The 14,147-nt window shown below is 35.2% G+C and overlaps 1 protein-coding gene across 1 annotated transcript in view; it reads left to right on the top strand.

Moving 5' to 3' along the window:
* The first annotated feature begins 4,041 nt into the window (after positions 1-4,041).
* Positions 4,042-14,147, top strand: part of gabrr2a (gamma-aminobutyric acid type A receptor subunit rho2a) — a 49,997-nt gene continuing 39,891 nt past the window's right edge. Inside the window, exons 1-2 of the mRNA XM_056477727.1 lie at positions 4,042-4,400; positions 8,087-8,193. Coding sequence (XP_056333702.1) covers positions 4,273-4,400; positions 8,087-8,193 — 235 coding nt within the window. The 5' untranslated portion in view covers positions 4,042-4,272. The remainder of the gene's footprint in view (positions 4,401-8,086; positions 8,194-14,147) is intronic.

Below are 14,147 nucleotides of genomic sequence, written 5' to 3'. Positions count from 1 at the left end.
GAAGTAAGCTTTGACTTTTTTTTGGCATTAATTATAGTGTATATTATTTATTTGCCTATGATACTGAATAGACCTTTTTAATTCTTGTTGATTTTGATCACTTGAGTTTAGCTGAGATCAAGATGTTTAAAGACTTTAGATGTCTAGATGTTTAAAAGGCTTTTGTGGCAACCATGGTGTAAAGTAACACATTACAAGTACTCATATGACGTTAATTAAGTCGTTTTTCTCAGAAATTGTCATTTACAAAGTAGTTTTACAAATGTGTGCTTTTACTTTCCCTTGAGTACATTTTTAGTGCAGTATCAGTACTTTTACTCCACTATTTTCCTTCAACCTGCAGTCACTACTTTATTTTTTTCATGTCTATGGGGAATAGAAAAATCAGTCCTGTGATTCCTGTTCAATCCAATCGCACATAGAAAGTAAATCGCATCACACTTATCTACTGATTTTTAAATGCAGCAAACTGTTTGGAAGCATAAATGTCCAAGAAGATATTCAAAATCGTTACACGCAATGACTGAGAGACTGTTTATATACATGTCACTGAGGAGAAGATGACAGATGTTTACTGTACGATGACCGAAATAGCCTTAAACAATAACTGATAATAAATGCACTACAGAATGTTACGTTTACACACACATACAGAAATTACATGTAAACACATTAGCTTTTTACAGCATAATACTCACTACTCCTGAGTACTTTTAAAAGAGCTACTTTTTACTCTTATGTACTTGCACCACATTTTTGGGCAAGTAAATGATACTTTTACTTGAGTATGCTTTTTTAGCACTCTTTCCACCACTGGTGGCGACCTTGATGAGTTGCAATATGAAGTTGTTCAGTTTTGTTTTGAATTCATAAAATGAACAAATCAACTGGTCTTTCTTTTTCACTGTTTTATAGATGTTAAGGACTTGTGCATCTTTTACTAAAGTGTTATTAAAATTTGCTGACTTAATGGTATCATTAATGGCTTCATTTTCACTGTGAGGTATCCCTTTTTTACTTGACTTTTAAGTACTGTAACAGACTCTTTGGCATTTTTAATACACAAATGCAAAGTCCTATGGGAGAAATCTTTTGTTCACAAATGTGAAAACTCTTTGGGCAAAGTAAACTTTTTTTTGCACAAACTTTTTCAAGCGGGGAACCAAAAGTTTGTTTGCAAACTCAGTTTCTTGAGGGAATGCAAATTATTTGAGTGTGAATGCAATGTGTCTCTGGGAATGCAAAGTTTTGCAAGTTCCTTCAGGGAGCACAAATATTTTGTGAAATTGTGGTAATGGTCATCGAGAGAATGCAATTTTTTTTTTTTTAAAGTAATGTAATATTTTCTTGTAACTCCATTCTTACCATCACTATTATATTAAATAGATATACTTTTAAGATTTAGTGATGCATTATTAATACATTATGCAACATTGTTTATTCTGTAAGTGTTCCAAACATTCATGGGAGCATTGGTGTTATTAATTATTCCTAACATAATTCACGTGTAGTGTGTCAAATTTGTCATTACAAATCTGCATCATTAGCATTCAAAGAGAAACGTTTGGAATTGCGGCCATCTCTGAGAGGAGGCAGTTTGTCTTGTTGTGAATGCAAAGAGCATGCAAATTAAGAAAAGAAAATCCAGCCGTATTACTGTAGGGTGCCAGTCGTGGCAAACTGCCTTCTGTCTGATGTTCTCTCAACAGGAAATAAATTACAAATGGAAGGAAACAGTGGGAAAAGAGGTTGACTATGATGGTTTGATTCCTTTTCAATCTCTGAGTTGTTCCTGTCAGAGTTTATTAAATCATTTTATAAATAGCTCTTTGTTGTTCTCGTTAGAATGGAAGAAATACAATTCATTGAATGGTTTTATAATGTTTATGATACTACAGATCTTTAAGCAGTTAAAACAAGGGACCTGATTATATCAGTGGAAGTTATACAAATCTTTTCATCATTTTCTTTCCATCCATTTAACTTGGAGTAATAATTTCTATCCAGAAAAGAGCTGTTCTGTCTGTAGTCCTAAAATCCGGAACAGACTAAGCGTTTTCAAGCCATGGCCTCCCCTGGGATTGTTTTTATGTATTTTTAGAACAGAGGTTTTGGGTTTGAGAGTAAAATAAGGTCTGTGGTTAATTTTACTTGATAAAACTTTGTTGTGCATGTTGCTAAATTAGGACTAACTACCAAAGGGATTTTAAATACATATAGCCTGCAGTAACCTGCTAGCAATTTAGGCATACGTTAAAAAAATGGGTGCTTTTAAAATATATCTTTGAGGTAAATAGTGGGTTGTCTACATATAACTATGAAGTAAATAAAAATCTGCACCTCAAAACTCCCATATCGATCTGGGTAAATTGCGAAAATTAACATTGAAATAGTGTCAACATGCTTGTATATCATTTGTATAACCACAATTTAACCACAAATGCCATGTGACTATATTATTACTGCACTGGAAAAAATACTGGGTTACACACAATTCATTCATCTTGTCCCTACAGAAATTAGGTTAACTCAATCGTTTTTATCAATCATTTTGCAAGCCCAAGGTTACCCACTGAAGCTAAGCAGAGCTGAGGCTGGTCAGTACCTGGATGGCAGACTACATGGGAACTAGGTTGCTGTTGGAAGTTGTGTTATTGAGGCCAGTAGAGGGCGCTCAACCTGCAGTCTGTGTGAGTCCTAATGCCCCAGTAAATTGAAGGGGGCACTATACTCTCAGCGAGTGCCGTCTTTTGGATGAGGCGTTAAAAGCAAAGTCCTGACTCTGTGATTCATTAAAAATCCCATGGCACTTCTCCTAAAGAGCAGGGGTGTAACCTCAGTGTCCTGGCCAAATTTCGTCCATTGGCCCTCACCCATCATGGCCCCCCAATCATCTCCATCCACCGAATTAGCTCTATCACTGTCTCTCCACTTCATCAACTCCTGTGGCTGCTGTCGCATCATCCAAGTGGATGCTGCACATTGGTGGTGGTGTGGAAAGACCCCCCAAGATTGTGAAGAACTTTGGGTGTATGGCCATGCATGATAAATGCACTAAACACATTACAAATTTAAGTGGATTGAACATGAAACAATTCAGTTTTCCCTAAAAAAAAAAACAAATTTTAAATGTGTAGTTTGAACAAGCAGTATTGTTTTGAGTGTGTAGCTCAAATTTTGCTCAAACCATGGTTTATGATTCCTGTGGGGGAAAGGTTTTTTTTTTGTAGTAAAGTCATGATTAATTTCCTAAGGCTTCATTCGAAAACAACACTTAGTGGCTACTTTTTTTCGTTATTTGTGTAATATGGACCTGTTTACCTCAGGATGCATTCAAATGGCCAAAAAAAAATAATAATAATTTTACTTCCCACAAATAGGCAGTTCATTCCGCTGTGGGCCTGTGGCGAACCCTGAAAATCAGGGACTAAGCTGAAGGAAAAGGAATGAATCACAAACAATTGTATGTTAAAATATTAAATTATATATATATATATATATATATATATATATATATATATATATATATATATATAGTATTAAAATAACTGACTATTGTTGGCTTAATTGCTAGAAGCAATAATACCAACATTTTTCCCTGATTGTTTATGTTTTGGTCGACATAAGCTTGCTATAATTTTAAGTATGAGCGCATATTTTGAATCTGAACCATTTAAGTCACCAAGTAAACTTCACTTTTTTGATTTTGATAAGGCAGCTACCAAAAGATAGGCTAAACGCCAAGAAAGATTATGTAATATGCAGAGTATTTTATGATAAGGGAGCTGAACTTGTCATTCCAGAACTGCATCGCATTGATCCCGCGAGCCAAAGGGATTCCGTCGATCACTTTAGATGATGTTTTGGCATTTGCGGATGCATTTCACTCATGCATTAGATTGAAAGCATGCGTAGTCCCTGAAGCAGAGCTTTTTTTCGGGTCATATGTGCTTTTCTAATCCTTCTTTTCCTCCAACCCTACACAGACAGCTGTGGAGAACGCGCGTATGCCCACTGCCGATGCCATGTGGTCAGAGCAGCTGTGCGGCTGATAACCAATGACAGGCAGCAGGCGCCGCGCGGGGCTGCAGCACGCGTCGCGTCGCGCTGATATTTAAACCATCCACACATCGCGCATGCCAGAGATGCGAGCTGCAGCGATTTGTGCGCCGGCGACGGAAAGATGCTGCCCTTCCCGAGCCGCCGCCGCCACCGCGTTCATGGATTAAGCTGGATTTCAGGACGCACCTGTAGATTTTCCACCGGCTCTGCATGATGCCTTATGCGAGACAGCTCCTGATTTTAGTGCTCTTCCTGGGCTCGTTTGGGGAATGCCGGAATAAACACGCCACGAGAGAGAGGAGGTGGACGGGAGCTGTGGAAACTCAGAAGCATGGGACGTAAGTGGCAGATCAGTCTTTGACAGCTGAACTTGCATTGACATCTCGTGTATGATGATATAAATAGCTTACCTGTGCATTGTTGTTGATGGGAATAAAATAAGATGCTGATGCGTCAATGTTTTGAGTGAAGCAGTAATGGCAATGGAGATGAGTGAAGGTGCCTGTCAGCAAGTTCAAAACATCTTTGTTGTGTAACAACATTTCAGAGATTTCGTTTTAACTTGCCTTTCTACTTTTGAATGATCGGTGAATGTTTTTAATAAGTTAAACTTTAGGTTTACTGGATTTAACTGTTAACCAATACAAATATTTAGAGAGGGTATTATAGGTACTTGCTATTTAATTATAATGAAGATCTAATATAGTTGAGATATACAATACAAAGTAATCCTAAAATGTATGTCTTCCTTTTATTTATTTATTTATTTATTCCTTGTTTTGCTATTTGCCACATGAAATGATCTTTTCACCTGACAGTGCAGCAATATGTTTAAGTCAAGTTTTTCACCCCTTTTTATAACTAAAAGTAGTCTTAGTTTTAGATTATCCATCCATTTTGCATTTTGACCCACACATTGAGTTTAATATGGGAAAGCTAGCTTAGCATTTTAGAGTTATTTGAAAACTGATGTATTTTTAATACCAAAAAAAATAAATTTTTCAAATTGAGATAAAAAGAGAAATCGCACATCATTCTGGTTGTTGATTTTTGCTTTAATCACTGAATTTCAACTCACAATCCAGATTTTATTTTGATCAATATCTTTGGTTAAACCTGATATCTGACATTTTGCATTTCTTTTTGTTTTGTTTTAGTTTTAATGAAAACCATGAAGAGAAATGTTAACCAGACAGTTAAGATGCTTATTAAAGGGTTAATGCAATGTTACAGTCTACAGATTATGCATCTATTTCTGTCCCACATTATTGTACAGTATGAAACTGGCTTTAGCTTAAAGATATTCAGCTTTTTTTTAACAACATATGAATAATTGTAAACAATGATATTTGCATCATTTCTGAAATCAACTCTAAAATGTACTTGTCTGGTGTTCCGCTTTTGCTATATTTGTCACATGGTCCTTGCATTTGAAATCCAGGAATGCCTTAATCAAGAAGTCACACTTTAAAGGATCATAATTAAAATGAGTCTTGGTTTTAGATTATGCATTCACTTCTTTGCATTTTGACCCACACATTGAGTTTTATATGGGAAAGCTAGCTTTGCATTTTAGAGTTAATTGAAAACTGATGTATTTTTAATGACAAAAAACAATTAATTCTTTCAAATTTAGATAAAAAGAGAAAACTGATATCAATCTGGTTGTTGATTTTTGCTTTAATCACTGAATTTCAACTGACAATTCAGAATGCCTCAGTCAAGTAGTGTATTAACCCTTTAACTTGCAAGATTTTATTTTGATCAATTTCTTTGGTTAAAGTTTGTTCCTGACGTCTGACATTTTGCATTTTGTTTTGTTTTGTTTTAGTTTTTTTTTAGTTTTAAAACCATGAAGAGAAATGTCAACCAGACAGTTAAGATGCCTATTAAAGGGTTAATGCAATGTTACAGTCTACAGATTATGCATCTATTTCTGTCCCACATTATTGTACAATATAAAACTGGCTTTAACTTTAAAAATATTATGCATTTTTACCAGCAATTAAATAATTGGAAACCATGATATGCACATTTGTAGAAATCAACCCAAAATTGTCTGGTGTTCAGTTTTTGTTGTGTCTAATGGGCCCTGCATTTGAAATCCAGGAATGCCTTAATCAAGAAGTCACACTCTAAAGGATCACAATTAAAAGTCTTGAAGTAGTGTTATACATATTGCATCTAATTATGTGGATGTTGACGCACATAGCAGGTAGCTTTGAATTATATCAGATATTTTTTAATGCATCAAACAATTTAAATAGTTTTTAGTATAATTATAGAAATTATCTCTACTATGAATCTTTTACTGTTTGTGACATGCTCATTTCATCTGAAAATCCAGGAATACCTCGAAGTTACATATAAAATTAATCTTAAAGTAGTGATTATGCAATAAATTCCAAGCACTGTGACCCATATATTGCATGAACCTTACACTGAAAAAAAGACGTCTGCAAAATAGTTGTAAACAATTTATGTGTTGAATTTAAACAAAAAAAAATTAAAGTAAAAAACAAAAAAACAAAGTAAATTTAGTAATGTTCAACTTAAATTGTTTGTTTAAATTCAGCTCGAATAAACTTTTTACAACCACTTAAAAAAAAATTCAATCCAAGGAATCATCTTTGAATCATTTTTTCAGTGTATGGGAAAGAGCTAGCTTTGCATTTTAGATTAATGTGAAAACAATAAACAAAATAAAAAAACATATCTATCTATCTATATATATATATATATATAAGCAAACTGACATGCAAATTGGTTGTCAAATTTTGCTGTACATGTCGCATGAAGTGCTGTTTCCATCTGACAGTCCATGAATGCCTTAATCTAGTTGTCACACTAAATTATTATTAAAATTAGCCCTGGAGGTATGCGTTAAATTCAATGTATTTTGACAGACATTTTGTATAAATTTAATGGACGAATGCTAACTTTGAAAACTATTGAAAGCAGCAGAAATTAATTGAAAATGTCAGGCTGTAAAACTTGTTTGTAAAGAATAACTTTTATTAATCAACCATGGCATTGGCATGGTTTGTAGCTAGTGATGCTGGCTTAATATCATAAATATCATATGAGTGAGTATACAAGTCACTTTCTGATTTTGAAAACGTTGCACAAGAACTGAGGTGATGGCGTGCTCTCATCCACTGATGTCTCTCACAGACTCAATTTTTTCGACCACCTTTATTAGCCTGATTTCTATATGACAGCAGAGGGCCATAAATGAGGCCAGGGGCCGGGGCGCAATTATCGTGACCCAGACAAATGAAACCGCCACTGAACCGAACACGTATCACTGGCGTGCTCTCCAACTGGTGCTTCTTTACTCAGACAAACAGCCACGTGTCACAAGCACGTTTCCCCCATCTGCCGGGGACAGTACATTGGCACAAAGCTATCCTGACAAGCTGACATGGGTACACGGCCTCATGGGCCTATGAAATTAAAACAAACAACAAACCGGCGTCTTCAGAATTACCATGTTGTTAGAGTGCTAAAAGCCAGCAAATTTGCATCCAGCAGTATCGCAGCAGACAGGGTGCCAGTCATGGCAAGCTGCCTTTTGTTTCATACTCGCTACAGGAAAGAAATTACAAATGGCAAGAAGCTGTGAGGAATGAGGCAATCGACTACTCATTGCTGTCACTGATTATAACATCACTACTTAAAGAGTTAATTATGTTCATTGTTTGACTGGAACAAGCAGCGTTTGTGAAATCCACTGTCGATAAGATTTCCTGTCATTTGAAACAGATCCGGCTGCTGCTAGTTCACCGCTGCCTTAACAATTTGTTGATACGAGCGGCGTGCATGATCTTAATCCGTCATTACACTTTTGCGGCAGCTTTTTCACAGAAATTATGTAAACGTCATTGACTTTGAGGGTTCATGCTGCTTTTTTCTCTCTCTCTATGTAACCTCTGCTAGTTTTCACATAATAATAGTGCGTTCTGTCCAAACTCGTGATATAAGAGGCTGATCGGGGTGTTTTTGTGACTTTGAATTCATGCAGGTCGCTGGCGAAGAAGCCACCGGATGTGACGAAATCACGACGACTGAAAACTGAGCAGCTGCTGAAAGTGGATGATCATGACTTCACTATGAGGCCTGCGTTTGGAGGTTAGTTCATCATTCTGAAGCTGGGATTCCCTTCAGTTGTGTGTCACAACCTCTGTTGGGAGCCTGAAAAATCTTCAAATGCAGGATGTGTAGTATAAAAGGTTTAACGTCAACTTCCTGCGAAGATTTGTCACAAAAATAAGACTGCTGTACTTGGAGTGTGAGAATAAGAAAGACACAAATCCTGTTGACAAAGCTAATAAAATGCAATTATAAATAATATTATTAACCTTGAATGCACTAAATAATGGTGCATTGTTTTGCACAGTTTACACATATTTAGTATGCACAAGTGAAAAACATTCAGGTCATTTTGTTTGTCCAGCGGGCATTAAATCTACATTGGCTCCCTCTAGAGGGGTAAACAATATCTTTATTATCCGCTCTTGTGGCCTGTAATTAAGACAGGGGATTTTAATTTAACTGCAGTGCATGTTATTTTGAGAACTGGAAAATCTAATGTGCATTATGCAGGTGAATGTAGACTATTATAATACTATTGGCCACATAACAGTTGCATAATGCATCATATACCCTTAGCAGTTATGCTCTTTAAATACATTCTAAAAAGTAAGATCAAATATAAAACATGTTTGTATTTAAACCTAGATGTGAATATGATGTTTTATGAGTCTGAAATAATGAAACAATTTGCAGAACCTGCTTCGTAAATATGTGTAGAGCATTGCATATGTCAGTTTCAGGGCTCTTACACCTTTTCTGAAGTCAAATTTAAGCACTTTTCAGGAACTTTTCATCTGCATTTTCAAATTTTTTCAGCGGATAGTTTGGCAAATTACGTATTTACATACAGAAACATATTTATCACATTACATCAAATGAGATTTTGTTATAATGTGACAGTATATTATATAGTATTTTAAGGAAAAAATTTGATATCACGTTTGCCCCAAACCAAACATTGAATTACATACTGAAATTACCGGAAGTACTTCAATTACTTACTTTAAAGTTAATTATTACTTATTTAGTGAGATAAATTATGTAAGCAACACAATTACATTTTCAAGCAGTTATAAGCTTCATTATCCAAATTCTTGAAAACACTAGATTAAAACTCAAGCATTTGAGTTTCAGCACCTGCATGAATCCTGTCATTTGGTCATGTGACTCTTTTAAGGCTCTATGATGTTTGTACATTTTAAAATGAAGACAGAATTTTGGATTCCACTTACTCAAAAATAGATTTAGCTCAGTGGAATGTCACGGAATTTGGCATCATTATTAATCAAAAGTAATTCTGCACACTTATTTACTGTAAATTGGGTCCCACTTTAAATTACGTGGCCTTAACTAATATGTACTTACACTGAAATTAATCATTTGTTGCAATGTAAACAATGAATTTACACTATAAGTACATTGTACATTGTGATTGATTAAATACCTGCATATAATTAAATCTGTACTTAATTTCTGTAATTACACTGTCCATACCTTACACCTTAACCCACCTTTAAACCTTCCCATACCACCAAACCTGTCCCTAACCCTACCCGTATCCCACTTCAAGAGCACCAGAAGTGTTCCACATAGTGTAATACATTATGAACACCAGTACATAAATACATTGTATTTATTTTTTTATGCAAGTACATAGTAGGTATGCAGCAGCCCTGGACTACTGAGGTTGGGTAGGGCTCCACAATGTTATGGAAGGCCCTGCATTGTCCCCCAAAACACCACTTTTTAATATCCGTCTCTCCCTGCAAAGCAAATTGACTCATATACACTATATGTATACACTACCTGACAAAAGTCTTTTTACCTACTCTAGTTCATTCTTTGTTGTCAGAAGTGGCTTATATAAAAGGCAAAGACCTCTTGATTACGCTTATTTTACCAAAAAAATTAAAATAAAATAAATAAATAAATAAATATATATATATATATATATATATATATATATATATATATATATATATATATATATATATATATATATATATATATATATATATATATATATATATATATATATATATATATATATATATGATCATGACTTGATTTTTAATGAGGACAGTAAGGTCTGACTTTGATTAGACAAAAGTCTCGTCACTTAACAGAAATAATGTACAGTATAGAATATAAAGTCATGGTGCAGTGGAAAATAGCATTATTATTGTGTATGACTCCCATGAGCTTGGACGACATACATCTCTTCAATGACTCAAATAACTTATAGTCATCTGGAACGGCAAAGAAAGTGTTCTTGCAGGACTCCCAGAGTTCATCAACGTTCTTTGGATTCATCTTCAATGCCTCCATTTTACCCAAGATACGCTCAATAATGTTCATGTCTGGTGACTGGGCTGGTCAATCCTGGAGCACCTTGACCTCCTTTGCTTTCTGGAACTATGATGTGGATGTTGAAGTATGAGAAGGAGTGCCATCCAGGAGAAGAATTTGCCCTCTCCTGTGGTCTGTAATGTAATGGGCAGCACAAATATCTTGATACCTCAGGCTGTTGATGTTGACATCCACTTTGCAGATCATTCGCACATCCCCATACCGAATGTAACCTTGCAAACTTGACTGATTTCTGTGAGAATCTTGGGTCCATACGCAGTTCAACAGATGATTCATCTGCCACTTTTGCAAATGATCGACTAGAAGTCAAATTTTTATTTGTTGCTTTTAAAACTGGGGTTGACGACAAGACTTTTGTGAGGTACTGTAGTGTTTATGCTACATTACATTACATTATTGCTGCAGTTAATGCTGCAGTTGTATGCGTAATTGTGTAACTCAATATACAGAATATGAACACTTTTATAAATTAATGCAGTATCACATTGTCTTTCTGGCGAAATCAAAAAAAGTGGGTGTAATTTTTCATAGGAATAAGAATTAAATGACAATGGTCATTTCAATTGTTCTGAAAACATTAATTAAACTAAGCTTCATCAAAAGGTTTGAAAAAGACTCATAAAGTTGGTGCAATTCTTGTTGAAATTCATGCTCATTTTCAGACAAACATTCCTCTCATATTGTTTCTGCAGTAATTGAATTAGTCATTACCTCATGTTAGGAATGACAATGGAATGTTGGTCTGTAAGAAGTCTGTGTGTTTTGATTTAATTTATGCACTGACATGGATTTGCTTTGAACATGATTTCACATATTTCTTTAACAAATCAATAGCATATTAAACTCACTCAGATCAATTACAGTTTTAAGCCTTTAGCCTGGCAGATGGAGCTTTGTACACTTCAATTCAAGCTTTTTACACAAGTTTTAATGAGATTGTCACAGTTAGGAGAGTTAACAGTCAATCAGATCTCATAGAAACAGCTGGATGCGTGTTCGGATTAATCCACTGGGAAGATGAGATCTTTAAATAAGAAAACTCTACCCCAAAAAATGCAAATTGTCATTATTTATTCACTCCCCTTTTTTTTCCTAACCCACATACTGAGATATTTTCAGAGGATTATGGCGATAGTCATAATAACAAGTGGGGTGTGTGGTATTTATCATCTATAAAAACGTAAATTTGTTTTAATGATGTGCAAGCTGACGTTATCGAGTGTGCCATTTATGCTGTTGGAGTTCAGAAGCATTCACTGCATGGTGAAGCTATTAGAAAGCAGTTAGAATGGCCCTATAAAACAAATTATACGCAAAAACAAATCCATGTGAGGGTGTTTTTATATCTAAATATAGTAAAAGGGTTCCTGAACTACTTTTTTTATTAGTTGTACTGTTCTCTGAGGTATACTTATGCTGTTATCGAGACTTTTTCACATCAAAAACAACACATTTCAGCAGAAAAGGCTAATTTCTGTTCAGTTTTAACGCACATAGTTTGAACAGGCATAGACTAAGAAATAAAGGCCTGTTCATTTGATTGGCTAAAAGGTTTGCATATTTTAAAAAATGTCACAGCTTTGCTTCTAAAGCCCTAGGTTCTAAGGTCTCAAAATGTGACAGCGTTTTAAACTTCTACATATTTGACAGCCTAAAAGATTTACATACTCAATCGGTACACTTCAAACTATCTGAGCAATAGTGAACATGTAATAAAAGCAGCCACTCACACTTGGATCAACTGCGACAAATACAGTTGGCACATCATCGGCTTTTAGTTTCAATCTTTCTGAAAAATCTTGTAAACAATTTTTTGGTAAAATGAGTGTGAACGAAGGACCAATCTTTTACTAATGTAATCTTTTATTTAAAATAGCAGTTTAATGCATCTTGTTGTCTTCAGGGCCATCTTTATAATTCGGTTTCTGCATTGACCTTCGTTTGCCTCTTGTTATTTATCTACTGCATGTGCAGATCTGTGCTCAGAGCTAAAACGGGGGTGATGTGGACCCTTAACTATTACAAAATAAAGTGTCATATTCACAACCAGTTGATTTGGCAGATTAGTTTCAGTATGAACTGTTTTTTTAGATCAACAAGAAAGCTATGAGTTCTGAAACTTACAACTAAAATGTTTTATAGTACAATGACCGCCTGTCAAAAGATATAGGGAATTAAAGCAATTTTTTATTTTATTTTAAATAAATTATTAATTTTTTATAATCATAAGTATTATTTTCCCAATTATCAGTATGAAAACACTCACAAATGTTATGATTATTTTTTTTATATTACAAGTGTTTCACAAACAGGATATTAATTCATGAAAATGTTGAGTGAGTTCTATTTTAGACACCACTTTTTTTTCTGTTTAACCAATAAAAATATTTGCAGCAGAACAAATGACACTGCAGACCCTGCAACCTTCTCACTGTCTGACAAAGCTTTCACTATCAGCTGTGGCGCTCCCCTATCAATTTGTGCACTCCCCAGAGTATTTCTGGGGAGATTTCTGGGAAAATGACATACTGATTTGAGCCTGAATCTGACAAATGTCTGCATTATGCACACGAGTGATGTATTCAGAATGTGTGAATAGCCTAAAATAAAATCAAACTTACAAAAAAGATTGAAGTGACAAATATAGTTATGGAAAGTTCGGATCATTCATTCATTCATTCATTCATTCATTTTCTTTTCGGCTTAGTCCCTTTATTAATCACAGGTCGCCACAGCTGAACGAACCGCCAACTTATCCAGCATATGTTTTACGCAGCAGATGCCCTTCCAGCCGCAACCAATCACTGGGAAACACTCATACACTCTATACCGCATGTCTATGGACTGTGGGGGAAACTGAAGTACCCAGAGGAAACCCATGCATACACAAGGAGAACATGCCAACTCCAAGTTCAGATCATTTGACTATAATTAAAATGTTACATATTGATTCCCCTGTAATTTACAAAGACATGTAAATGTGGCCTCTCGAACAAGACAAAACTAAAATGCATTTATGAAATCGGGTCTCCAGGTTAAATGCAGTATGAGTTAGCTCATCTTACCTGTTATCTTCTCAGATAGTTCACTGGTTGCAATGGTTTGAACAAGTAGGAACAATCTTTTTTTTTGAGTGCATCATGAAAGCATTCCACAAACAACTCCGCTCACATGCTAGTGGTTTGACTGTCATATTGATTTATCTATGACAGGCATGGAAAAGTAATAAGACTTTTCAACTCATACAAATAGTCAGCATGAATTCTAAATGAAGTCTATAGGCCCTATCATACACCGGGCACAATAAGGTGCAAGACGTGTTTTATTTAGACCATCGCATCCCCAATTTTCACTTTTTGTGCCACGTTGTTTAAATAGTAAATCCATTTGCACCGCTCTGTGAACTCATAGGTGTGCCGGTCTAGAAAGGAGGTGTGTTAAGGTGCAGTGTTGGTGCGTTGCTATTTTGAGGAACTAAAGTAAACTGTGCAGTTGACCAGCTGAAAGCTGCTCTAAAGTCCAGCACAGATCGCGTTAGTTGTGCGTCTTAAACGCTTACACATTGCTTAATACACACAGGATGTACAGCAATACACTACTATCTTTACAAATGAAAAAGA

This window comes from Danio aesculapii, chromosome 17, assembly GCF_903798145.1.
Source record: "Danio aesculapii chromosome 17, fDanAes4.1, whole genome shotgun sequence".
Taxonomy (NCBI): Eukaryota; Metazoa; Chordata; class Actinopteri; order Cypriniformes; family Danionidae; genus Danio; species Danio aesculapii.
The sequence above is the reverse complement of the archived record's forward strand: the minus strand, read 5'-3'. Positions and strand labels throughout refer to the sequence as shown.